This window comes from Kogia breviceps, chromosome 4 (assembly GCF_026419965.1).
Source record: "Kogia breviceps isolate mKogBre1 chromosome 4, mKogBre1 haplotype 1, whole genome shotgun sequence".
Classification (NCBI taxonomy): Eukaryota; Metazoa; Chordata; class Mammalia; order Artiodactyla; family Physeteridae; genus Kogia; species Kogia breviceps.
Genome location: NC_081313.1, coordinates 181,104,304 through 181,125,781, shown reverse-complemented (window position 1 = coordinate 181,125,781; position 21,478 = coordinate 181,104,304). Strand labels below are relative to the sequence as shown.

The window sequence follows — 21,478 nt, the reverse complement described above, 5'->3', positions numbered from 1 at the left end:
AAAAATAAAAAATCAATAAAAAATTTAAAAAGGGTGGAGAAAGCTGTCCCAGCCAGTCTCTGGTTCACAAGTAGACCTCAGCAGTCTAGTTGAAGAGCCCTAGGTGAGTGTGTCACCACCCAGTTCTGGACTGTTCTAGGAGCTTCTACGCGACTTCAGGTGCCTGTGTTTGAATAGTGGGGGCCAAGCTTCAGGTGCCAGGAGATTCTGCTCCTGGGGTCCCCTGGGAAGTGGCCAAGGGCTTGGGACGTTGCTGATTTTAAACAAGTCACCGGGTTTTATAGTAAGTAGCTTGTAGTTTTCAGAGCATTGACGAGAAGCCATCAGTCCTGTGACCGTTCATGTGGACTGCCTGTGGTGGCCCGTGCTCTGGGGTTTGGGGGACTTGGGCTTGAGAACATCACTATGAGGATATCAGAGCGGAGTGGGCGTGCCTGGTGCCCACCCTGGTCGTCCTGGGCTGTGCTCAGTGTGGCCCGGGACGCCCCCCAGGGATGACATGGGGCACGACTCCGTGTTCCTCCTGCCTGTGCGTGGCCAGGCCTACTCCCTGTCCCGGTGGAGCCGGCCGGCAGTGTCTGGGCTGGAGTAGAGAGGCCTTTGGGGAACTTGGCTTCTCTTCGTGGGAGTTGCAGAATCAGGTTATTCGTGCGTGGGCTGCAGTGGTGGGAGCATTTCAGGCCACTTTTGAGGGCTAGAAGGGGTGCCTCTATCCCTTGGAGGAATCTGATGGCCTCACTGCCCAGGGTGGGGTGTCACCGGCATGGCCTTCAGACCCGAGGCTTCCTGGGCTCTGTGTTTCCTCGGAGGTGGCGCCCCCAGGGGTCTCGGTGGGGTGAGCGGCAGGCAGGCGACCCTGTCTTCCCGGCTCCTATGTTTCCTTCTCTAGCACGTCTGCCATGTCCCTTCTCTACGAGTGTGTCAACACCGTCATCGCAGGTGAGCACCGGGGTGACCTGTTCTGGAGCAGGGAGCTGTCGCCGGCAGGGGAGCTAGCTGGTCCCCGGGCCTCACCAGAACTTTGAGGTTCCTGGCTGGGAATTTGTTTGTTCCGGCCCGTCTGCAGCCCCTTTGGAAGGGTCAGCTCGGACACGGTTGCAGGCAGAGCCATTGCCAACCTTGGGCTCCAGTGATAAACACTGCACCCTGGCATCTGCCACACCTACCAGCAAGACCGCCTTTTGTGAGCATTTTAAAGCAAATCTCAGGCCACTTCCCCTGTGGCGTCTTTAGCATAGGACCTACAACCAGGAGAGTTCTCGAGAGGGAATCGGCACGTTCTCCCCAAAGGGTCTCATGGCGTCCGTTAGTTGCAGTCGGACTGCCTGGTGACTTGTCCCTGCAGCCCAGTTTGCTGTAGATACGCAGAGGGAGTTGGTGGCCCGAGGGTTCAGCTTCTTGCTGCCTGCCTGTCCCTGCCCTAAACTGCTGGGGCGCCCCTCACAGCCCGTGGGCAGCCTTATGTTCAGTAAATTCCAGGAAACTGGCCCGGGGTCTACGCTCGTGACTGCTGTGGGCTGTGCATGTCGCCGAGGGTCAGCGACAGTGAAAGGGAGAGGGAGGGCGAGTGTGGGACTTGGGAGCAGGGCAGGCGGCCAGAGAGTGGTCCCTGAGTCTGGAAAGGTCCATGGGGAGGACCACGGTGTGGCAGGATCACAGATGGCTCTGGCGATGGGCGGGGCAGGGGGATGCAGATGGGAGGTGGGCCTGGTCCATTGTGCGTCGCGCGGCCAGCGGCCCTGCCCCAGATGAGGGCCCCTGGTGCCCGGGGCCTGTGCTCTGCTCTCTTGGTCGCAGAGACCCAGCCTGGGGTTCTCACTGGGGCCGGTCACGCGGGGCCCTCACCCCAGTCATCTGTTTCAGTGCTCATCTCGCTGTCGTCTGGCATGCCCAACCATAGTGCCAGCATCCAGGTATGTTATGGGACCAGGGGCTCCCCTCCCAGGCCCCAGGGACACCGACTCTGCCATCGGTTTAGAAGATGTGACCAGTGGCATCTCCCCTCTTTACAGCTCTGTGTTCAGAAACTGCGGATATTAATAGAAGATTCTGATCAGAACTGTGAGTTACTTCCTCTGCAGGCCCTTCAGGCCCTGCGCCCTGGAGCTCCGCCAGTGAGGGCTCGTCCCTGCCCGAGAACGGAGCGGGCCTGGCATGGCTGGCAGGTTCCTCCCTGGCTACAGCCCCCTCGTCTGCACGGCGGGTTCCTTCCAGCCGGCACCTCAGGGTGTGGCTTGGCCGTGTCCACTGGAAAGGTCTTTAAGCTCTGGTCCCTGTGCCCACATCCACGGGGAGCTGGGGCCCGGTTGCAGAGAGGAGCCGGGGAGGCCGGCGGAAGCGCAGTTGAGACATAAAGGGCAAGCTCAGGCCCGGGAGGAACAGGCTGGGCGTGGAGGAGAGTCCCCGCGGGCATGCTGCAGGCCCCCCCGGCGGTTAATCAGACGGGGTGGTGCGTGGGGCTCCTGACGAGTGAGGGGCAGCCACTGTCCGTCGTGCTCATGTGCCAGCTCGTGCACTTCTTTCAGCCGACGTGTGCTGTCGAGGGTTCCAGCCAGTCACACGCCCCTGCTGCCAGGACCACCGTGGAGAGGGCTTCTGAGGGCCTGGTCATGTGGGCTGCTCAGTTTTTGTTTTTAGTTTTGTTTTGTTTTTTTGTCTGCTCCTTGTGGCTGCTGGGATCCTAGTTCCCCTTCCAGACCAGGGATTGATCCCGGGCCCTTACGGTGGAAGTGCGGAACACCAACCACTGGACAGCCAGGGAATTAATTCCCTGACTGCTCATTTTGAATCCAGGTCTGTTTGTTTTGAGCAGGAGTGGCCGAACTTTTGCTGGCAAGGGCCAGATAGAAATTCTCATCAGCTTTGCAGTCTGTGTGGTCTCTGCCACTGTAGCGTAGAAGCCTGCTGGCGGGTGTAGACCACAGGCCTGTCGTGTGCCAGTAACGCTGCCCTTGAGACGGGCTGTGGCCCAGTCTAGACGATGGTGCGTTGGGCTGCTTGAGGTGGGCAGCGAGGTGGGCCTGGTGCCCGTGAGACGTGGGCCGACAGAGCCCAGGTGGTTTGGGGTGGGGCTGCAGGCCTGGCCTCGCTCTCCGAACCTCGTCCACGTCTGAGAGCGCTGCGCTGTCTCTCCAGTGAAGTACCTGGGGCTCCTGGCCATGTCCAAGATCCTGAGGACGCACCCCAAGTCTGTGCAGGCGCACAAGGATCTCGTCCTGCAGTGCCTGGACGACAAGGACGAGTCCATCCGGCTGCGGGCCCTCGACCTCCTGTACGGCATGGTGCGTGCCCACCCTGCCACCTGGCTTCCCCGCCTGCCCGCCCGGCCCCTCCCTCACCAGCCGCACCCCCCAGGTGTCCAAGAAGAACCTGATGGAGATCGTCAAGAAGCTGATGACCCACGTGGACAAGGCCGAGGGCACTACCTACCGCGACGAGCTGCTCACCAAGATCATCGACATCTGCAGCCAGTCGAACTACCAGCACATCACCAACTTCGAGTGGTGCGGCCCGCGGCCCAGCGTGGGGGTGGGCGGGTGGGCTGGTGGGGGTGCTGCCCTCACGGGCTCTGTCCCGCAGGTACATCAGCATCCTGGTGGAGCTGACCCGGCTGGAGGGCACCCGCCACGGCCACCTCATCGCCGCCCAGATGCTGGATGTGGCCATCCGCGTGAAGGCCATCCGCCGGTTTGCCGTGTCGCAGATGTCCGCGCTGCTCGACAGCGCCCACCTGGTGGCCAGCAGCACCCAGCGCAGCGGCATCTGCGAGGTGCTCTACGCGGCCGCCTGGATCTGCGGGGAGTTCTCTGAGTGAGTGGGAGCCGGGGCCTCCTGCTCCCCAGGGGAAGCGGGTGTGCCCGCCAGACCCCAGCCCCGGCCGCCGCCCCGCCCACCGCCCCACCTCCTCTCTTCCGCCCTCGTTGGGCAACAGCTGCTCTCACGGCAGTCGTCTCCCGTCACGGAGAGCGGTGAGAGGTCTGCCAGCCGCTGGCCCAGCCCTCCTCCCCTTTCTCACCGCGGCAACCACAGGTCATCACCGTTGCCAAATTCAGGCTGTTGATAGTTTTCCTTTCCTTTTTCTCGACTGCTTTGTGCGGGCTGCTCTGTGACTGTCACGCTGTTGCCGTGGTTTCTCCCTTCACACCCCTCCCTCGGCACCTGGCATCGGGCGGGGACTCGCAGGGCTGGTGTCAGCCCTGGCGCACAGACCCGCTGTGGCGGCCGCTCACCGACCCTCCCTGTCCTCAGGCACCTACAGGAGCCCCAGCAGACCCTGGAGGCCATGCTGCGGCCAAAAGTCACCACCCTGCCGGGCCACATCCAGGCCGTGTACGTGCAGAATGTGGTCAAGCTGTACGCAGCCATCCTGCAGCAGAAGGAGCAGGCCGCGGATGCGCAGGCGGCCCAGGAGGTCACGCAGCTCCTAGTGGAGCGGCTGCCCCAGTTTGTGCAGAGCGCGGACCTGGAAGCCCAGGAGCGGGTGAGCGCCGCACGTCGGCAGGTCCTCAGGGGGTCGGGTCAGCTCCGGGAGAGCAGCTGGGGCAGCTGTTCTTTACCTGGCCCCCCCACGCTCGGCCCGGGGGTCGGGCACATCTGGAGCCACCGTGCTGGGGAGGCCCTGGGCCAAGGGGGGTGGGAGACTCAGCGAACGGGAGACCGTGTGAGGGTCTGTGGTCACCCGAGAGGGAAGCATCAGAGGTGACCGCGGTCCTGGAGGCCGCTGGATGGGAGGGTGGAGGAGAGCTTGGCATGGCCTCTGGGCATCGGTGGCCTAGGAGCCCGCCTCTTGGCTCCGTGGTGACGTGGGGCTCTCAGCTACCCAGATCCCGCACCGGCGCTCAGCGGGCCCCGGTGGCCTCTGCGGTCACCTGGGCGGGTGTGTCACGTGCTCCCGTCTGCTGGCTGAGGGTCAGCTGCGCTCTTGGGGGCCGTGTGAAGGTGCCCTGGTGGCCGGCGCCGCTGCTCACTGGGGCGGTTGCCTTGCAGGGCGGTGCTCCCTCCACCCCCAACCCCTTGTCTCGCCCGGGAGCCCGTTTGTGTCCTCGTGAAGGAGACAGCAGCTGGGCTGGCCTCCTGGCCCGGTCAGCGGCTCCTCGCGGCTTGTCCTTCAAGTCCTCAGCAGGAGTCCGGCTGGGCGTCTGCACGGTGTGAGCGATGCCCCGCGGGGGCCGAGTGGCCTTCATGGCCAGGCCTCCGTAACTCCTTCCTGACTCATCCACGGCCCCCCCCTCCAGGCATCCTGCATCTTGCAGCTGGTCAAGCACGTCCAGAAGCTTCAGGCCAGGGATGTGCTGGTGGCAGAAGAAGTGAGCGCCCTCTTTGCTGGGGAGCTGAACCCGGTGGCTCCCAAGGCACAGAAGAAGGTTCCGGTCCCCGAAGGGTGAGCCGTGCGGTCCGTCAGAGGACACAGACTCAGGGTGGCGTGAGGGCCCGTGGGAGCAGAACCACAGCCCGGACCTGCTGTCCAGATGGGCGAGGGGGAGCGGGCTGGGAGGAAGGCCCCCTGAGGCCCCAGCCCACGTGGGCGGGACAGACTCTTCTCACACAGACCGTATGCGTGGCACTCACTGGTTCTCCTGCGGCCCTGGTGCCACCCCTGGGAAGCAGGTTGGCTGGTAGCTGTTGCCCACAAACCTTGCGGGCAGCGTTGAGAACATGGGAGGGGAGCTGCCCAGGCTCCAGGGTCCCTGGTCTGCCTTGCCCGCTGTGACCTCGGGCCACTGCCCAGCCTTCATATCCTTGTCTCCAAGGGGACGGCAGTGTCCAGGGCCGGGCATGCAGGCCGGAGCCACCGTGTGATCTCCCTGTGTCCTGCAGCCTGGACCTGGACGCCTGGATCAATGAGCCGCTCTCAGACAGCGAGTCTGAGGATGAGAAGCCCAAGGCCATCTTCCACGACGAGGAGCCGCGGCACACCAGGCAGCGGCCGCCTGAGGCGGACGAGCAGGAGCTGGCCCGGGTGAGGCGGGCCGGGCCGGGGCCGCGCACGGTCAGGTCTGGGCTCTGGGTCCGCTGTCCGGTGGGCAGTGCTGAGCCCACCTTGGACTTCGGGTGGGGTTCGCGTTGAGACCAGGAGTGGCCTCTTGAGCCAGGAGCTCTCTAGGGAGACCGTGGGGCCCAAGCACACTCAGGCCCTGGGGGGCCCGGCCTGCCGTGCCCGCCTGCTGCCCGCGCTCCTGGGTGCGGGGCCTCAGGGTGTCATGCGGGCTGGAGAAGCAAGGCGTGCTGTGTCCCCGGCTCCCCCGCCGGCCTTCCTCGCCCGGCCCGCCCCCAACCCCAGGCCCTACCCCGGAGCACGCGGCCTCTCCGACCCCCGCCTGTGCAGCTCCTGGTTTGTCCCGCCTGCCTGTCTCCCACCTGCTCTTTCCCACCGCCGGCCTCCGTCTCCTGGTGGTCAAAGGCCAACAGTGAGGGTGGCGAGGGGTCCCGGCCCCCGCCGGGTCTGGCGCGTGGAGGTGGCCCCCACCTGGGAGGATGCGAGGGTGAGGGGTCCGCGTACCCGCTGACGTGCGCGCTGCATCCTGTCTCCTCAGCGCCGCGAGGCCCGGAAGCAGGAGCAGGCCAACAACCCATTCTACATCAAGAGTTCCCCGTCCCCCCAAAAGGTAAGGCCAGCCTGCTCGTCCTTGAGACATGCTCCCACGGGGCCCGTCCGCTCTCTGTCCACGGCCCGTGCAGGGCTGTCAGCAGGTCCACGGGCAGGACCGTGAGGGGCTCCCGACACCAACGCCTGGGGAGTGAGTCCTGCGTGGGCGAGGTCAGGCTCCTTTGCCTCGGTGGGAGTGGAGGGGGCGCAAGGGGACCTGGGGTCCTACCTGGAGCCACCTCCTTCATCTGTACCCTCCACCCTGCAGACCCGTCGTCCGTGTTGGGCTCCCCTGGGGACATGTGGCTCCACGGGGCGGGTGCTGCGCAAACGGGTTTCCCTGCTCTTGGGGTTTCTGGGTCACCCTTCCGAGGGGCTGCGGACTGTCCCCCGCTGGCACCTGTGTGTCGCGCTTGCCGATTCCAGCTGTCCCGGGGGCAGGAAGCGCTATGTCTCCGTGGTTCCAAGCCTACACTGTTTTTCCTACTTGGAAAGAAAACGATTCAGGTGCAAAAAATGGAGGTCTCGCGCCCCATCCTGTACTCGTCCCCACTGGCAGCCCACCCGCGTCTTCGTGGCCCCCTGCTGTGGGGCGTCGGCACATCACGCCGGGCCCACCGCCCTGCTCAGCGGCAGGGCCTCGGTGTCTCCTCTGCAGCGGTACCGGGACGCGCCGGGCGTGGACCACATCCCTGTGGTGCAGATCGACCTCTCGGTGCCCCTGAAGGTGCCAGGCAAGTACGCGCCTGGAGGCACGGGGGGTGGGGGCCTCCGGCCCCGTGCGGGTGCCGCCTCGGGACTGCGCTCCGGCCCTGCCCTGCACCCCGCGCTGCATCCTCGTCCCAGCAGGCAGGGGTGCACGCCACGCCACGCCCCTTGCCACCCTGGGGCCCCCATCTGCGTCTCGGTAGCCAGAGGGCGTTGCCCAGCATCCGCCTCCCCCGGGCATGGGTCTCGGGGCTGTGGGTGAACCAGGTGGCGGCAGGATGCTAGCCGGGTGGGACGTGTCCACGGCTGTGGGCTGAGCGCCGCGTGTGCGCCTGTCGGCAGGGATGCCCGTGTCAGACCAGTACGTGAAGCTGGAGGAAGAACGGCGGCACCGGCAGAGGCTGGAGAAGGACAAGAGAAAGAGGAAGAAGAGGGAGCGGGAGAGGCGGGGTGCCCGGCGCCACACCTCACTGCACACGGAGAGCGACGAGGACATCACCCCCGCCCAGCGTGTGGACATCGTCACCGAGGAGATGCCCGAGGTCAGCCACGGGCCTGCGTGGTGCCGGGTGCCCTTCCCCGAGGTGGGCTCCACCCTCGCGTGGGCCTGCCCATCGCTGCTGCCTCCGTGGCACGGGGCAGCCTCGGCCAGCTGTGCCCCGTGCGCCGTGAGTAGGCAGCCCCTGCGCTCCTGCCCCATCACCTGTGCTGAGTTGGCTGCCCGTGCCGAGCGCCAGGCCCCAGATCAGACTCCCTCGTGGGTGTGGACCCGGTGGCCCGCTTCTGAGAAGGGAGGAGATGGGGGCTCTGTGGACCCGTAAGGCTCGGCGGGGCTGGGGGCTGGATGGGTTGATCTGGATGGATGCAGGGCTCCTCTCCCCGCTCAGAACGCCCTGCCCAGCGACGAGGACGACAAAGACCCCAACGACCCCTACAGGGCCCTGGACATTGACTTGGACAAGTGAGTGCTGGGACTGAGACCTGGGCAGCTGCCCCGCGGGGCTGGGCGCGGCCTGGGCTCCCCACGGCCTGGTCCCTCCCTCTGTTCTCTGTTTACTGCACAAAGGGGGCATGGCCTCGTCACGGGCCACGCCTCCTGTGACCACCCCCAGGCCCCTAGCCGACAGCGAGAAGCTGCCCGTCCAGAAACACAGAGACGCTGAGACCTCCAAGTCCCCGGAGAGACAGGATGTCACTGTCGTGGAAAAGAAGAGCAAGAAGCCCAAGAGGAAGGAGAAGAAGCACAAGGAGAAAGAGCGAGAGAAGAGGAAGGAGGAGGCGGAGAAGGTGAGGGCCCAGGCAGCGTGTGTCACGTCGGGCGGGGCGGGGCGGGCCCGCGTTTCCAGCCGCCCCTCTTCCATCGCGTGCGTGTCGTTCACGTGGAGGGGAGCGCCTACAGAACCGTCACGCACTGCTCGTGGGCCTTGCCGCAGAGCAGCGTGATTCCGCCTGGCCACGTGCTCCTGGTGGCCGCTCGTTTCCATGGCGGTAGCGCTGGACGTGCCCCCAGCTCCCCGCACACTCGGGTCCTGCGGGGCCGCGGCGGCCTGTGCCTGGCAGAGCCACTGTGCCCTCTTGGGGCTGCTGCTCTGGCCAAAGGTGCGTGTTCCCGTGGTTTCAGGGTGCAGACTTAGACTTCTGGCTGTCCACCACGCTGCCTGCTGCCACCCCGGCCCCGGTAAGAGCCTGCTGGTGACCCGTGCTGGCCCCAAGTGCCCCTCGGCGGACACCTGTGCTTTTCGGCCTTGGAGACGTCAGGGCGCCACCTCGGTGCCCTGCCCCGGCGGTGGAGGAGGTGGGGGACCCTCAGGCAGAAGCCCGGTCTCGGCCGGCTCGGTTCTGTGCCCGAGGTCTCGCCCAGGCAGTGGCTGCGTGGCCGGCCCTCAGCGCAGAGCCCGTGCCCTCAGAGCCAGGCAGCGTTCCTGAGCGACCACTTTGTGTTAGCGACTGGGGCCTGGTGGCTCTGGGGTCTCCAGCCGTGACCCTGGTCAGTGCCAGCCAGCCACAGGCCGGGTCTCTTTCCCCTCTGCTGGCCGCCGGCACTTACTGGGGGCCACAGGTCTGTCTGCGTGCTCATGACACGCCTGGCGTGCGGAGGGAGGTTTGTCACTGCGAGGTGTCCGGGACCAGAGCAGGTCAGGGCTGAGGGCGCAGGCCACCCCATCCTGGGCCCCAGCTGCCTTTTGAGCCTGCCACCCGGCTCCCTGCAGGAAGAGCCCGGCGCGAACGCCACGGTCACTGCCCCTAAGGAGGAGCGGGAGGAGCCCAGGGGAGAGGAGCAGGGCGCCGGCGAGGATGGGGCGCAGGACCTCGAGAAGGTGTGGGACATGGCGTGCGGGATCCGGGCTGGGGGCGGTGCTAGCCTGCCACCCAGGTCCCACCGGGGTGGGGGCGCTGGGGCCTCCTCACAGCGGCCTCGGGTCGCTGTGCGTACACGGTCGTACGGGGTTCTGCTTCCACACGGCACCGTGGGGCTGTGACTCGCCACAGCAGCGTAGGGTTGACCTGAGCCCTGTTCTTGCTTCAGAAACCTTCCAAGCATAAGAAGAAGAAACACAAGAAGGACAAGGAGGAGCGGTCCAAAGACAAGAAGAAATCCAAGAAGAGGGCACCTCCAAGGGAAGGGGAGGCCGAGCCCGTGGAGAACGGCGCGCCCGATGAGGAGCCCCTCCCGGTGAGGGTGCTTCCCGAGCACGCTGGGAGTGGGCCGCGGGCGTCGCACCCTCCCTGCCGTCCTCCCCGCCCTGCCAGTGTCAGGAGCCCCAGGGTGTATGTAGACTCATGTTGTCCGGGACCCGCGGGGGCTCCTGGTGTTTCTTGCCGACAGCACCTGGCGGCTCCCGACGCCAGTCCCGGGTCCTCGCCGCCCAAAGCTGAAGCGTTTCTCTTTTGCCCCAGCCCATGTCTAGCTACTCTCTCCTGGCTGAGAACCCTTACATCAAGATGGTGAGCCACGTGGGGCTTCCGGTGGGTGGGGCTGGGCGGGCTCAGGGCTCTTGTCTCTGGACGTGCGAGGTGTGGAGTGGAGCCGGGCGGCCGGCGAGGCCTGCTCACTGTGGGTCGGGAACAGCTGACGGTGGCGGACAGAGCCGGAACTCGGGGGCTCGTGCGAGGGCTCAGGACGTTCCCTTCTTCGCCCGTTCATGTGCTGGGAGAGCGGGTGGTGCCCACACTCTCCCAGGCCCTCGTCTAGGCCCACGGGGGTCCCCGGAGGGCTCCCCTGCCCCGCCGACCCCGGGCCTTGCTCTGCAGACGTACGACGTGCAGGGCAGCCTGCAGAAGGACAGCCAGGTCACGGTGTCCATGGTCCTGGAGAACCAGAGCAGCAGCTTCCTCAAGAACATGGAGCTCAACGTGCTGGACTCGCTCAACGCCCGGCTGGCCCGGCCAGAGGGCTCCTCGGTCCACGACGGTGTCCCCGTGCCTTTCCAGCTGCCCCCTGGTGAGTGGCCCCCGGGGCACCCAGGACCCCCCGGATCCTGTCATCTGGTGCCCCCTCAGGGCGGAGCCTGGCTCCCTGACCAGGGCAGGCAGCACTGAGGACAGACCCGGGCCAGGCTTGCGTCCCTGCCGCCTGCCCAGGTGGCTGCTCCCCCCACCCGCCACCCCAGGCCGTGCCCCGTGCTGCTTCTCAGGTCCGTTTCTCGCCCTCTCCAGGCATCTCCAACGAAGCCCAGTTTGTGTTCACCATTCAGAGCATCGTCACGGCGCAGAAGCTCAAAGGAACCCTGTCTTTCATCGCCAAGGTACCTGGTGGGGAGGGGGGGCACCCTGAGGGTCAGCCGCGTGCCCCGCCCCCGCTCACCCTGCGCCCCTGCTCCTGCAGAATGACGAAGGTTCCACCCATGAGAAGCTGGACTTCAAGCTGCACTTCACCTGCACCTCGTACTTGGTCACCACGCCGTGCTACAGGTGCGCCACCCTCCCGCCCACCCCTGGCTCCCCACTTCTCTGCCATGGGAAGCTCTTCATGCCGTCACCTTGGCAACGTCCTCTGACCTGAGACGAGGATGTGCACGGAGTGTTGGGTGACCGGCTCGTGGTTGGCGCAGAACGCCCGACACGTCTGCCGGGCCGGCCAGCTCGGGCACCTGACTCTCAGCACAGGCCTGGCGGCCCTAACGCTGGATGTCCGAGCCCAGAGTGCGGGCAGGGCTGGCCCTCCTGAGGCCCCTCTCCATGGCCCTCTCCCCGTGTCCTCACGTGCTCGTCCATCCCTGCACGTCTGCATCCTCGTTTCCTGTTCCCACAGGGTCCCTGGTCACGTTAGATTAGGGCCCTATCTCCAAGTGCAGTCGTGTCCTGGGGACACAGTTCAGCTCTTGACTTCCTACCAGACCCTGGGGGACCCTGAGCTATAGGCCCACAAAGGAGGCGCCCCACCCCCTGGGCTGAGGTCTCTGCCTGCCCTGCTGCAGGGGAGCCCCCTGTTGTCCTCCCCCCACCGTTCTGTGTTCTTCCCACAGTGACGCGTTTGCCAAGTTGTTGGAGTCCGGGGACCTGAGCATGAGCTCAGTCAAGGTTGATGGCATTAGTATGTCCTTCCAGAACGTTCTGGCAAAGATCTGTTTTCACCACCATTTTTCCGGTAAGACTGGACGTGCCGACAGATGGCTCAGCCCTCTTCCCGTACCTGTGACTGTCCCCTGCCGCCAGGGGCTGGCCCGGCCTAACCCCCAGGCCCTCTGTTGCAGTTGTGGAGCGGGTGGACTCCTGCGCCTCCATGTACAGCCGTTCCATCCAGGGCCACCACGTCTGCCTCCTGGTGAAGAAGGTGAGCCCCATGGGAGGGCCCCAGCCAGGCCTGTCCACCCCTCGCCGCTGTGCCTCCGTGAGCCTGTGTTTGTGAGGGGTGTCGGCCTTTCCTTTTCTCCATCTGGCCTTGGCATCAGGGCACTAGTGCGTTCCTTCCTCTCGCATTTCCTGGAAGAGATTGTGTGTGGTCAGTATTCCTTCTTGCATGTTATGTAGAATTCGCCAAGGAAATCGTTTTGGTCTGGGGGTTTCTTTTTTTGGGGGGTGGTGAGGGGGGTTTCTTTTTTGAAAGGTTTTTATCTACAAGTTCAGTTTCTTTCTTTGATAGTTGTGAGCCTTCTTGCTTTCTCTCTTTCTTATTAGGTGACTTTTGGTAGTCGTAGTTTTCAAAGAATTGGTCTGTTTCATCCAAGCTGTGGAGCTGATGGTGTGTCACGTTGTCCAGTTCTCTTCGTGTCCTTTTAGTGTCTGAGGGATGAGCGGTGATTATTTTTCATTCTTGATGTTGGTAATTGGTGTCTTCTCTCATACTTCTTGGTTATCCTGGCCAGAAGTCTTACTTAGCCATTTTGTTGATCTTTTGAAAGATCAATTTGATAACGAATCTTTTTAAAAAGTTAGGGACTTTCCTGGCAGTGCAGTGGTTAGGACTCCGTGCTGCCACTGCCGGGGGCCCAGGTTTGATCCCTGGCATGGTGCGGCCAAAAAAAAAAAAAAAAAAAAAAAATGTTTCTTTAAACAATAAATTTTATTGAGTTCTGCCGCATATCTCTTTACTTCTGCCTGCCTTGGGTTCATTTTGCTCATTTGTGGTTTCTTAAGGTGAAAACTTAGACCAAGACCTGTCTCTTCTTCTTCTTCTTTTTTTTAAAAATATTTATTTGTTTGTTCATTTATTTACTTACTTATTTTTGACTCGAGCCAGGTCTTTAGTCGCTGCATGCAGACTTCTTAATTGTGGTATGTGGACTCTTAGTTGCAGCATGTAACTCTTTAGTTGCGGCACACGGGATCTAGTTCCCCGACCAGGGATCGAACCCCAGGCCCCCTGCATTGGGAGCGTGGAGTCTTACCCACTGCTCCACCAGGGAAGTCCGAGACCTGTCTCTTCTAATAAAGTTTTTAGTGTTATAAATTTTCCTCTAAGTACTGTTTTGGATGAACTGCACACATTTTTATGATTCATTTTCATTTCTATACAGTTCAAAATACTTTCTATCACTCCTTCCTCTCTGACCCATGGATTACTTAGAAGTATGTTAATTTCCAAGCGTTTAGAAAGTTTCCTGTTGCTTTTGGGTTACTGATTTCTAGTTTGACTTTTCAGGCCTTTGAAATGTGCTGAGGCTTGTGCTCTGGCCCAGGATGTGGTCATTCTGGGTGGATATTCCATAGGTGCCTGGAAGATGTTATACCTATCACCTAGATCCTGCTGGTTGGTGGCATTTTCTTTTTCTTCTGGATCCTTGCAGATTTTCTGCTGGCCCTTGATGAGTGAGCAAGGAGTATGAGGCCAGTGGTGGTCAGTTGGTCTGCTCCCCCAGTTCGTCAGGCTTTACTCCATGTGTGGGAGCCCTGTTGTTGGCTGTGCGGACCGTTAGAATTGTGGGATCTTGGTGAGGGACCCTCTCATCAGTGGGTGTGCTCCTCTCTGTCCTGGGCTGTGTTCTTTTCTCTGAAGGCTACCTTGTCTGGTATCAGTACAGACATTCCTGCTCTCATTTGATGGGTGCTTATGTGGTATGTCTTTTGTTATGAACCTGCCTTTATCCTGTTTGGCTAAGAATTCCTTGTGAATGCTGTAGAGCTTGGGTCACATGTCCTTATTCATCCTGTCAATCTCTGTCTTTGAGTTGTCGTGTTCAGACCGTTTGTGCTTAAAGTATTACTGATACATTTGGGTTTGTCCCACATTTTGTGTTTTCCCTGTGTTTTTCGTTCCTCTTCTTCCCACTCCCACTTTCTGTGGCGTACGTGAGCATTACAGTATCCTGTGTTTATATGTTGGCTGTGTTGTTGACGGTCTCTGTGTATCTGCTTGGGGGGCTTGAGGGGGATTACATTACACACTTGGAGTGCACAGTCTACTTGGAACTCAGGTGGAATGTAGAAAGCTCACATCCTCTCGGTCCCTTGACCCTCCCTTCACACGGGCAGTTGTCTTACTTAGGTTTTGCCTTTGCAGACGTTGAAGACACCTCGCGCCATGTTACAGCTTTACAGATTTCAGAGAACTCGGGATGCAGGTGGGGGCGGGAGGGGGTGAGATAGCCTCTTGTGCTCGCCCACGTGTCTACCATTTCTGTCACTTTCATTTCTCACTTTCCACCCTTCTGGCTCATTTCCCTTTGTCTGAAGAACTTCTTTTTAGATCAGGTCTATTGGATATGTATTCTCTTCGTTTTCCTTCATCTGATTATTCTTTATTTTAGTATTCCTCAAGGCTATTTTTGCTGGGTATGAAATTCTGGCTTTGTCAGTCTTTTCACTCAGTACCTCAAAAATAGGCCATTTCCCCCTTTTTAAAAAGAAAAAAAATGAAAATATTTACTTATTTGGCTGCGTCAGGTCTTAGTTGCTGCATGCAAGATCTTTTTAGTTGCAGCATGAGGGATCTTTGGTTGTGGCATGCAGGATGATCTAGTTCCCTGACCAGGGATCGAAGCCGGGCCCCCTGCATTGGGAGCACAGAGTCTTAGCCACTGGACCACCAGGGAAGGCCCTAGGCCATTTCCTTTTGGTGTCTGTGGTTTCTGACAAGGAATATTTTCCTTTTACCAGGGAATGCGTCGTTTTCCTCTGGCTATTTTAGGTTTTTCTTTGTCTTCAGTTTTCAGCAGTTTGTGGTGTGTCTGGGCATTGACTTCCTTGGGTTTATGTTATAACTGTGTGGAGTCTGCTGAACGTGCCGAATCTGTGCGTTTATGTCTTTTGCACAACTTGGAAGTTTTCAGCTATGATTTAAATACCTCTTCAGCACTGCATTCTTTGTCCCCTCCTTCCGGGACCCCTGTGATGTGAATCTCAGACCTTTTGTTACTCTGCCCACCCCACTCCACCTCCGACTCCTTTCTGCTATCTGTTCAGCTTGGATTATTTCCATTAATCTCTTGTCCGGGTCATTGACTCTTCTGTCATGTCCATTCTGCTGTTGAGCCCATCCAGTGAGCTTTTCATCTTGGCTGTTGTATTCAGGTCTAGAAGTTCCACTGGGTTGATCCTGACTCTTCCATTCGTTTGCTAGATGTTGTGTTTTCCTGTGTGCTTCAGGAGTGTACGTGGTTGGTGATGGGAGGTTCTCGTAGTATCTACTTCAAAGCCTGTTAGGTGATTCTAACATCCACCTCTTCTCGGTGGGCGTTTGTTGATTGTCTTTTCCACGTGAGCTGAGATTTCCCTGGTCTTGTGGTGCCAAGTGATTTTGGACTGTATCCTGGACACTTTGAATAGGAGGAGACCCTGGGCCCCCTGTGTTGACACACAGGTTCCAGCTGTAGGACGTCTGGTCCCACGCCCTCCCGTTTTCACAGCCTTCCTCTCTGCCCAGCTGCCTCCTGCGTGCCCCTGTGGGGCCGGGCCGGGTGGGGCTGTGTGTCCTCCGCAGGGCTGGCATCGCTGCCTCTGCCGCGCTCTGCCAGAGCGTCCATCCTGGGCCCCTGGGAGACAACAGGGTGCGGTGCACCTGCTCCGTCTCACCTGGAGCCCCTCCTTTTGATTATGAAAGCACCCGGGCATAGGAGAGCATTTGCGAAAGTTGGAGGTACACGGGGGTCGCAGGGCAGCGTCTCAAGGCGCTGGCTGTTGTTTCCCCGTTGCAGGGTGAGAAGTCGGTGTCGGTGGACGGGAAGTGCAGCGATTCAACGCTGCTGAGCAACGTGCTGGAGGAGATGAAGGAAACGCTGGCCAAATGTTGAGCGCGCCGCCCACCATGGGGAGGGCTCGCGGGGAGGGCGGCCAAGTGCCGGGTTTCTCCTCTGTCACGAGGACTGGGTGCAGCCGGGAGACCCAGTCCACCGTCATCCACTGTGTAGACACTGAGGTTTATGTTGCGTTGATTTATCCTGTCATCTTTTTTACTTTGCCCTCACGGCTCTCTCTGGCGAGAAGCCCCCTTCCACTCCCCAGGCCAGCAGGGGCTTCTGTAGCCGGAGTGGACTGTGCACGTGGCCACAGGAGCTGCCCGAGGGTGAGGGTGACCGCCATCCAGGCCGGTTCCTGGTGGGGACCAGACGAGGTGGCGCATCCCGCTTCTGTCAAGCCATCCGAGTCCCATGAGTCCCCAGATGCCCTGCCCACTGGCAGCTGGGGGGTGAAGAACAGGCCAGCTACTCAGCCAGGTGACATTCCTGTTCATCCCTGACGCCAAGGGTCATGTCCTCCCCACAGGACACGTGGTGGGGGAGGGTCGTGCAGGCTCCCGTCCGTCACATCCCGTTCATCCCACCACCATGTTCACGTGTCCGCCGAGAGGGGGGTGCCCAGCGGGGGTCCCGGACCTCACTGGCTTCCGTGCCCAGTCGGGTGTTGGGGTGAGTGGTGGAGAGCTGCGATTCTGGCCCCTCCGCTCATCACTGGACGCTCTGCAGGTCCGTGCCTGCTCGTGCGGAAGGGCCTAGTCCCGGGCTCCGCAGCCCTGACGGCGAAGCACGTGTGTCCAGGGGCGGCTGGGCCCCTGAAAATGCACCTCAGGGGCAGGGAGGGGGACCCCAGCCCACCCCCGTGAGACTGAACTTTGCTCAGAAATGATAGTCCTCGATGACGTTTTAACTTTTCCTTTTGATGAAAACTGTCACTTTAGCATGTAGAGTAACCTATTACAGAATCCTGTGCAGTGATTCTAGAATCTCGAAATGTATGATGTGTTATATAAGAATTTATTTGCTATCGACATTCCTGTATAAGGGAGAGACATATCACGCTGCTGTAATGATTCTGTGTCAAGATGATCCAATAAACTTGCAAAACAGATGTTTACCTGTTGGGTCTCTGGCCCGTGACGGTGTATGCCCGTCAGCCAGGGGATTCTGACCCACTGTGGGGTTCAGCACACAGCCCCGGAAATGCTCGTGGTCCGAGGGGGGTTGCAGGGCACCCTCACGGAGATTGCAGTGTGCGGGGGATCCCTTGCCCTCCTACCATGCACCCCTCGGCCCCTCGGGAGGGGATGTGGTCCTCACGTCATCCAGGCCCCTGGGGTCTGGTGGTAATGAGCCACCTGACCCCCCACCCCCACCCCATGGGATTCTGAGGCATCCATCGATCTCCCTCCCTTTACTAGAGAACCCCATTCGTAAGGGGTGTGTGGCGTGAGCAGAAACATTACTAAAATAGAGATTAAGTTAGGTAAACGCTTGTACACACACGCACACACCCTCATTTCTAATCTTCGAAGCGCCCAGTGAGAAATGGCAGGGTTAGGAGTCCGGACACATGTGTACAGACCCCAGGGCCCCAGGAATCAGCAGGAGCAGATGTTGGAAGGAAGGCCCTGTTGCTGTTTTGGGGGTTTTTTGTTTCATTTTGTTTTTTTTTTTTTTAGTTTTATATTTTATTTTTGGCTGTGTTGGGTCTTTGTTGCTGGGTGCAGGTTTTCTCTTGTTGCGGTGCACAGGCCTCTTATTGCGGTGGCTTCTCTTATTGCAGAGCACAGGCTGTAGGCACATGGGCTTCAGTAGTTGTGGCACGCAGGCTCAGTAGTTGTGGTTTGCGGGCTCTAGACCACAGGCTCAGTAGTTGTGGCGCACGGGCTTAGTTGCTCCGCGGCACGTGGGATCTTCCCGGACCGGGGCTTGAACCCGTGTCCCCTGCATTGGCAGGCGGATTCTTAACCACTGCGCCACCAGGGAAATCCCCTGCTGCTGTTTCAATTCTCAGCGTTTCAGATGGCTTCACTGACGCCATGTGGACAGAGGGCTGTGTCAGCAGAGCCCAAATCAACTCCAACCTGAATCCAAAACATGGGCAGGTGCGGAGCCCCGCACGGAAGCCCCCTCCAGCAGCGGGTGGGGAGAGAGGCCTCGGGTGGCCACCGGGTGGTCATTGGCCTGGCCCGCCCTGCTCCAGCTCGTGGACCCCGCACAGGTCCCTGGGCGTTGGAGCATCCCTCTGGAGTTTCCCGCTCGCCGTTCCCCTGATCTCAACATTCCTGGGCAGGCAGAGGCCAATGTTCCGTCAGTGAACCCTTGGAAGGAAGGCGCCACGCCAGGCAGGGGACCCCTCAGCTGAGGGAAGGGATCGGCGGCTGACCAGGCTGGGAAGGGCCAGCCCAGGAGCCAGACAACTGCCGGGCTCACCACGGCATCCGCGGGCACAGAGGTACCTCCCGTCTGCTGCATGGATGTCGAGCCCTGGGTCACAGTTTGGGTCTGTCCCCTCATGACCCATGTTGGGTGTTTTCTCAAAACCAAGAAGCCAAGCGGTGGGCACAGCAGTTCCCGTGCCTCGGCTGAGATGCAGCCGATGTGGTAGGAGCCCCAAGATGCACCGATGCTGGCCCTGGCTTTCACCAAACAGCCTCCTTTCGTGTCATCAAAAGGATCCCTTGCCCTGAAGGCTGGTTGCCGTGCGTGCCTGGGAAGCCCCGCAGCCCTGCCCTGTAAGGCCAAGGTCGCACCTCGCCTGGGGCCCCAACGAGGACCACTTCGGGATGAGAAATGTCAGGGATATTTAATCATTCCGTCAAAGAGCTGTGATCCCGCCACTATATACAAACCCATCTACCTCCCTTCCCCTCCTCCCAGCCCCGGCCCGGCGCAGCCCGGGCTCCACGGTGGGCGGAGCACCCAGGCAGCAGCAGGCGGGCTCCACAGCATCAGGCCCGAGGTGGTCCAGCGGAGTCCTGGCCCCGCATGGTGGTGGGGGCGGGTCTAGCTGGCCTGGCCGCCCTCAGTGCTGTATCAGGCACTCGGAGGCGCTTTCCAGAGTCAGGTTGGCCAGGTGCGGGGGCTCCAGACACCTGAAGCTTGGTGATATCAAGCTGCAAGGAGACGTGGGTGCCCCCAGTCCTTCTTCCCCTCCCATACCTTGTTCTCCCTGGTGGGTTTTTGCTGGGGGCCTGGGTCCCTCGTCCCAGCTGGGTATTTGACAGGGCTGCAGACAGACCCTCAAGCTGAACTCGGAGGCCTCCTTGCCTGTTCTCACAACTCCTGCCCCTGGAGTCCACCCATGTCCCTGCGGCCTCCCCCCACTGGGTCACTCAAAAGGCTGGAGTGGTTCTGCGTGTCCAGGCGAGGAGCAGGAGGAGCTCATGTTTATTCATGGGGTGACGGCATCGGCCGGGTTGCAGAGGTGATGTCCACATGTCTCAGGTGCAGAGAGGGAGCCCTGCCCGGCTGCGCCCACCCCATCCAACACCCCTGCCCTCCCCCACTGGCCAGGACAACCCCACGCCACACACCCCCGCTCCAGGAGGACGGGCCTGGGGGGAGGGCCTTACCTTGTGTTGGTGTCCTGTCTGAAAGACACAACGGGCCCCAGTTAGCTCCCAGCTCTGGGGCTGAGGCTGTGCCTGTGGCCCTGAGGCGCCTCCACTGGGGCACGTCTCCCCCAGGGGGCGCCCTCCCCAGCTCCGACCACAGCCTGCCACCAGCCTGGGGCAGGGGTAGGACCAGACTCTGGGGACCCCTTAACCGGGATGTGCCCCTCGTGCCAGCCGAGCTCAGAGACCCTGGGAGGTAGAGGCTGGACCCGCCACACGGGGGGCAGGTGCTGCCTTCTGTGGCTGCCCCGGTGCATACTCACCCACGAGGACACACACATGCACATGCCTTTGGGGAGGGGGAACTACTTACTTGCTCCAGTTATTTCTACAACGACAGCAGGGCTGGAGTCAGGGCCAAGCGGCCTTGATCGGGGTCTCCTCCCTGAGCCCAGCTGCCCTGACTCACATGTGCTGGAGGAGGCCCTGCACTGCTGTCTCCCACTGTGCCGACGACCTGTGGGGACACGGGGTGTGGAGGGGGCGCGGCCCACATTCAGGGGCCAGGTGGGGGGCTTCCATCCCCTGCCCGGGTGATGAGGGGACCCTACAAGGGAGAGCCTCGGACCCCAGGGGCAGGGGCCCGTGTATGTCTGAGCCCTACTCGCAGTTGTAGCCAAAGCAGATGACGTGTGAGTCCGTGCAGTTGGTGCAGGAGATGGTCTCGTACTGGAAGATGCCTGTAACACACCAGAGGCGGCCGCCCTCTCCCCTCACCCTCAGCCTCTGGGGCCCTGAGCTGCCGCCACTGCCACCACACCCCATAACCTGGACAGAGGCTCACTCACCACAGTGACGCTGACAGTCGATGCGGCCTGTGGGGGGACAAGAGCACAGCCGGTGCCTGCTTAGCAGGCCTGGCCTGTCCCCCACTCTCTCCCCCTCCCAGGCTGCCCAAGGCTCAGGGCCTGTCCGTTGGCCACTTAGGTGGGCCCCAGCCTGGGATGGGGCAAAGCACGGGGGAGGGCGGCTGCAAGACTTTGAGGCCTCCAGGGACCCGTTGCGGGGAGGTAGCAGGGACGGGTGGGATTTATCCTTCAAGGCCGCCTGTTGGTGCCCACTGGATGAAAAGGACCCCCTCAGGGTGTGGCCCTTCTCCCCCGTTTCTGCCCTTTCTGAGTTCTGACACCTGGCTGCACCAGGCCAGACAGACGCCCTCTTCACATTACTCCAGCCTCACCACGACCTGACCGGGACCCCAGGCCTGGAAGGAGACTGAAATACTCGCGTGGCCCTGGGTCCTCAGGCCCTGGGCAGCAGCACCCTCCCTCCCGACCAGCCCTCGTTTGCTCACTTTCGATGATGGCATTCTGGATGAGGTGCACCTGCTCCCGGAAGATAGCTCGCAGCTCGTTGGGAAAATACCCTGATGGCGGGAAGGCAAGAGGGGGGAGGTCACGCACAGTTGGCGGGCGGACCTGAGGTGTCCTGGGGAGGGTGGGCTCTGCCTCAGTTCCCCATGCGCGGCGGTCGCCCCCTTACCAGGGAAATACATCTTCCCCTGGTACAGTTGATCCATCCTCTGGTACACGACGTTCGCCACTTGGTTCAGCTTCTTCCGGGCTGGGGACGGCAGGAGGAGGCGTGTGAGCGGGCCGGGACCTGGCTGGGCCGGGGGTGCTCCCGGGCGGGGCCCCGCACTCACTGATCTCCGCGGGGATGGCCAGGTGCAGCTCCTTCATTGTGTCCTGGCTCCAGTCAGTGATCAGCGAGCCCGATACGGGGATGTCGCCCACCCACCAGGACTTGAGGTTCACGTGATGGCGGTAGAAGGAGAATTTCTCCGAGAAGTTGCCGTGGCAGTGCAAGCAGCCGCGGGCCAGCGCCGCTGTCAAGGCCAGGCACAGCAGCAGGGCCATGGCCCGCCCCCGCCCGCCGCCGGCCACCGGCCACCAGACGGCGCCTCCCGCTCCACGCCCCTCCGCCGCGCACGAACCAACGGTGTCTCCTGC

The 21,478-nt window shown here is 61.4% G+C and overlaps 2 protein-coding genes and 1 pseudogene across 7 annotated transcripts in view; 2 read left to right on the top strand and 1 right to left on the bottom strand.

Annotated features, from left to right (window-relative positions):
- The window catches only part of AP3D1 (adaptor related protein complex 3 subunit delta 1), a 46,964-nt gene extending 29,947 nt beyond the window's left edge, over positions 1-17,017 (top strand). For 2 of the 3 annotated variants that reach the window (XM_059060411.2, XM_067033181.1), the window contains exons 9-32: positions 890-939; positions 1,864-1,913; positions 2,013-2,061; positions 3,136-3,281; positions 3,355-3,503; positions 3,580-3,810; positions 4,249-4,480; positions 5,235-5,380; positions 5,818-5,959; positions 6,534-6,605; positions 7,245-7,320; positions 7,637-7,836; positions 8,182-8,255; positions 8,407-8,581; positions 8,916-8,972; positions 9,505-9,612; positions 9,822-9,968; positions 10,193-10,240; positions 10,547-10,736; positions 10,952-11,040; positions 11,121-11,206; positions 11,761-11,882; positions 11,989-12,068; positions 15,868-17,017. In XM_059060411.2, coding sequence (XP_058916394.1) covers positions 890-939; positions 1,864-1,913; positions 2,013-2,061; positions 3,136-3,281; positions 3,355-3,503; positions 3,580-3,810; positions 4,249-4,480; positions 5,235-5,380; positions 5,818-5,959; positions 6,534-6,605; positions 7,245-7,320; positions 7,637-7,836; positions 8,182-8,255; positions 8,407-8,581; positions 8,916-8,972; positions 9,505-9,612; positions 9,822-9,968; positions 10,193-10,240; positions 10,547-10,736; positions 10,952-11,040; positions 11,121-11,206; positions 11,761-11,882; positions 11,989-12,068; positions 15,868-15,963 — 2,815 coding nt within the window. In that variant the 3' untranslated portion in view covers positions 15,964-17,017. The remainder of the gene's footprint in view (positions 1-889; positions 940-1,863; positions 1,914-2,012; positions 2,062-3,135; positions 3,282-3,354; positions 3,504-3,579; positions 3,811-4,248; positions 4,481-5,234; positions 5,381-5,817; positions 5,960-6,533; positions 6,606-7,244; positions 7,321-7,636; positions 7,837-8,181; positions 8,256-8,406; positions 8,582-8,915; positions 8,973-9,504; positions 9,613-9,821; positions 9,969-10,192; positions 10,241-10,546; positions 10,737-10,951; positions 11,041-11,120; positions 11,207-11,760; positions 11,883-11,988; positions 12,069-15,867) is intronic. The other variant, XM_067033180.1, reaches the window with a different exon arrangement.
- On the top strand, positions 16,007-17,017 carry LOC131754588 (uncharacterized; annotated as a pseudogene).
- A 588-nt stretch (positions 17,018-17,605) lies between these two features.
- On the bottom strand, positions 17,606-21,443 carry IZUMO4 (IZUMO family member 4). Of its 4 annotated transcripts, XM_067033466.1 has the most exons (9): positions 21,172-21,443; positions 21,009-21,089; positions 20,821-20,892; positions 20,315-20,341; positions 20,131-20,206; positions 19,936-19,983; positions 19,840-19,854; positions 19,485-19,502; positions 18,711-19,025 (listed from the first exon to the last, which is right to left on the bottom strand). In XM_067033466.1, exons 1-9 carry the CDS (start codon positions 21,383-21,385, stop codon positions 18,935-18,937), a joined length of 642 nt encoding a protein of 213 aa, XP_066889567.1. In that variant the 5' UTR covers positions 21,386-21,443; the 3' UTR covers positions 18,711-18,934. The 4 variants fall into 4 exon arrangements, with proteins under 4 accessions (XP_066889568.1, XP_066889567.1, XP_066889566.1 ...); XM_067033467.1 differs by lacking the exon at positions 20,131-20,206 and having other exon boundaries at positions 17,606-19,025; positions 19,840-19,983; XM_067033465.1 differs by lacking the exons at positions 18,711-19,025; positions 20,131-20,206 and having other exon boundaries at positions 19,067-19,502; positions 19,840-19,983.
- Between the last annotated feature and the right edge of the window lie 35 nt (positions 21,444-21,478).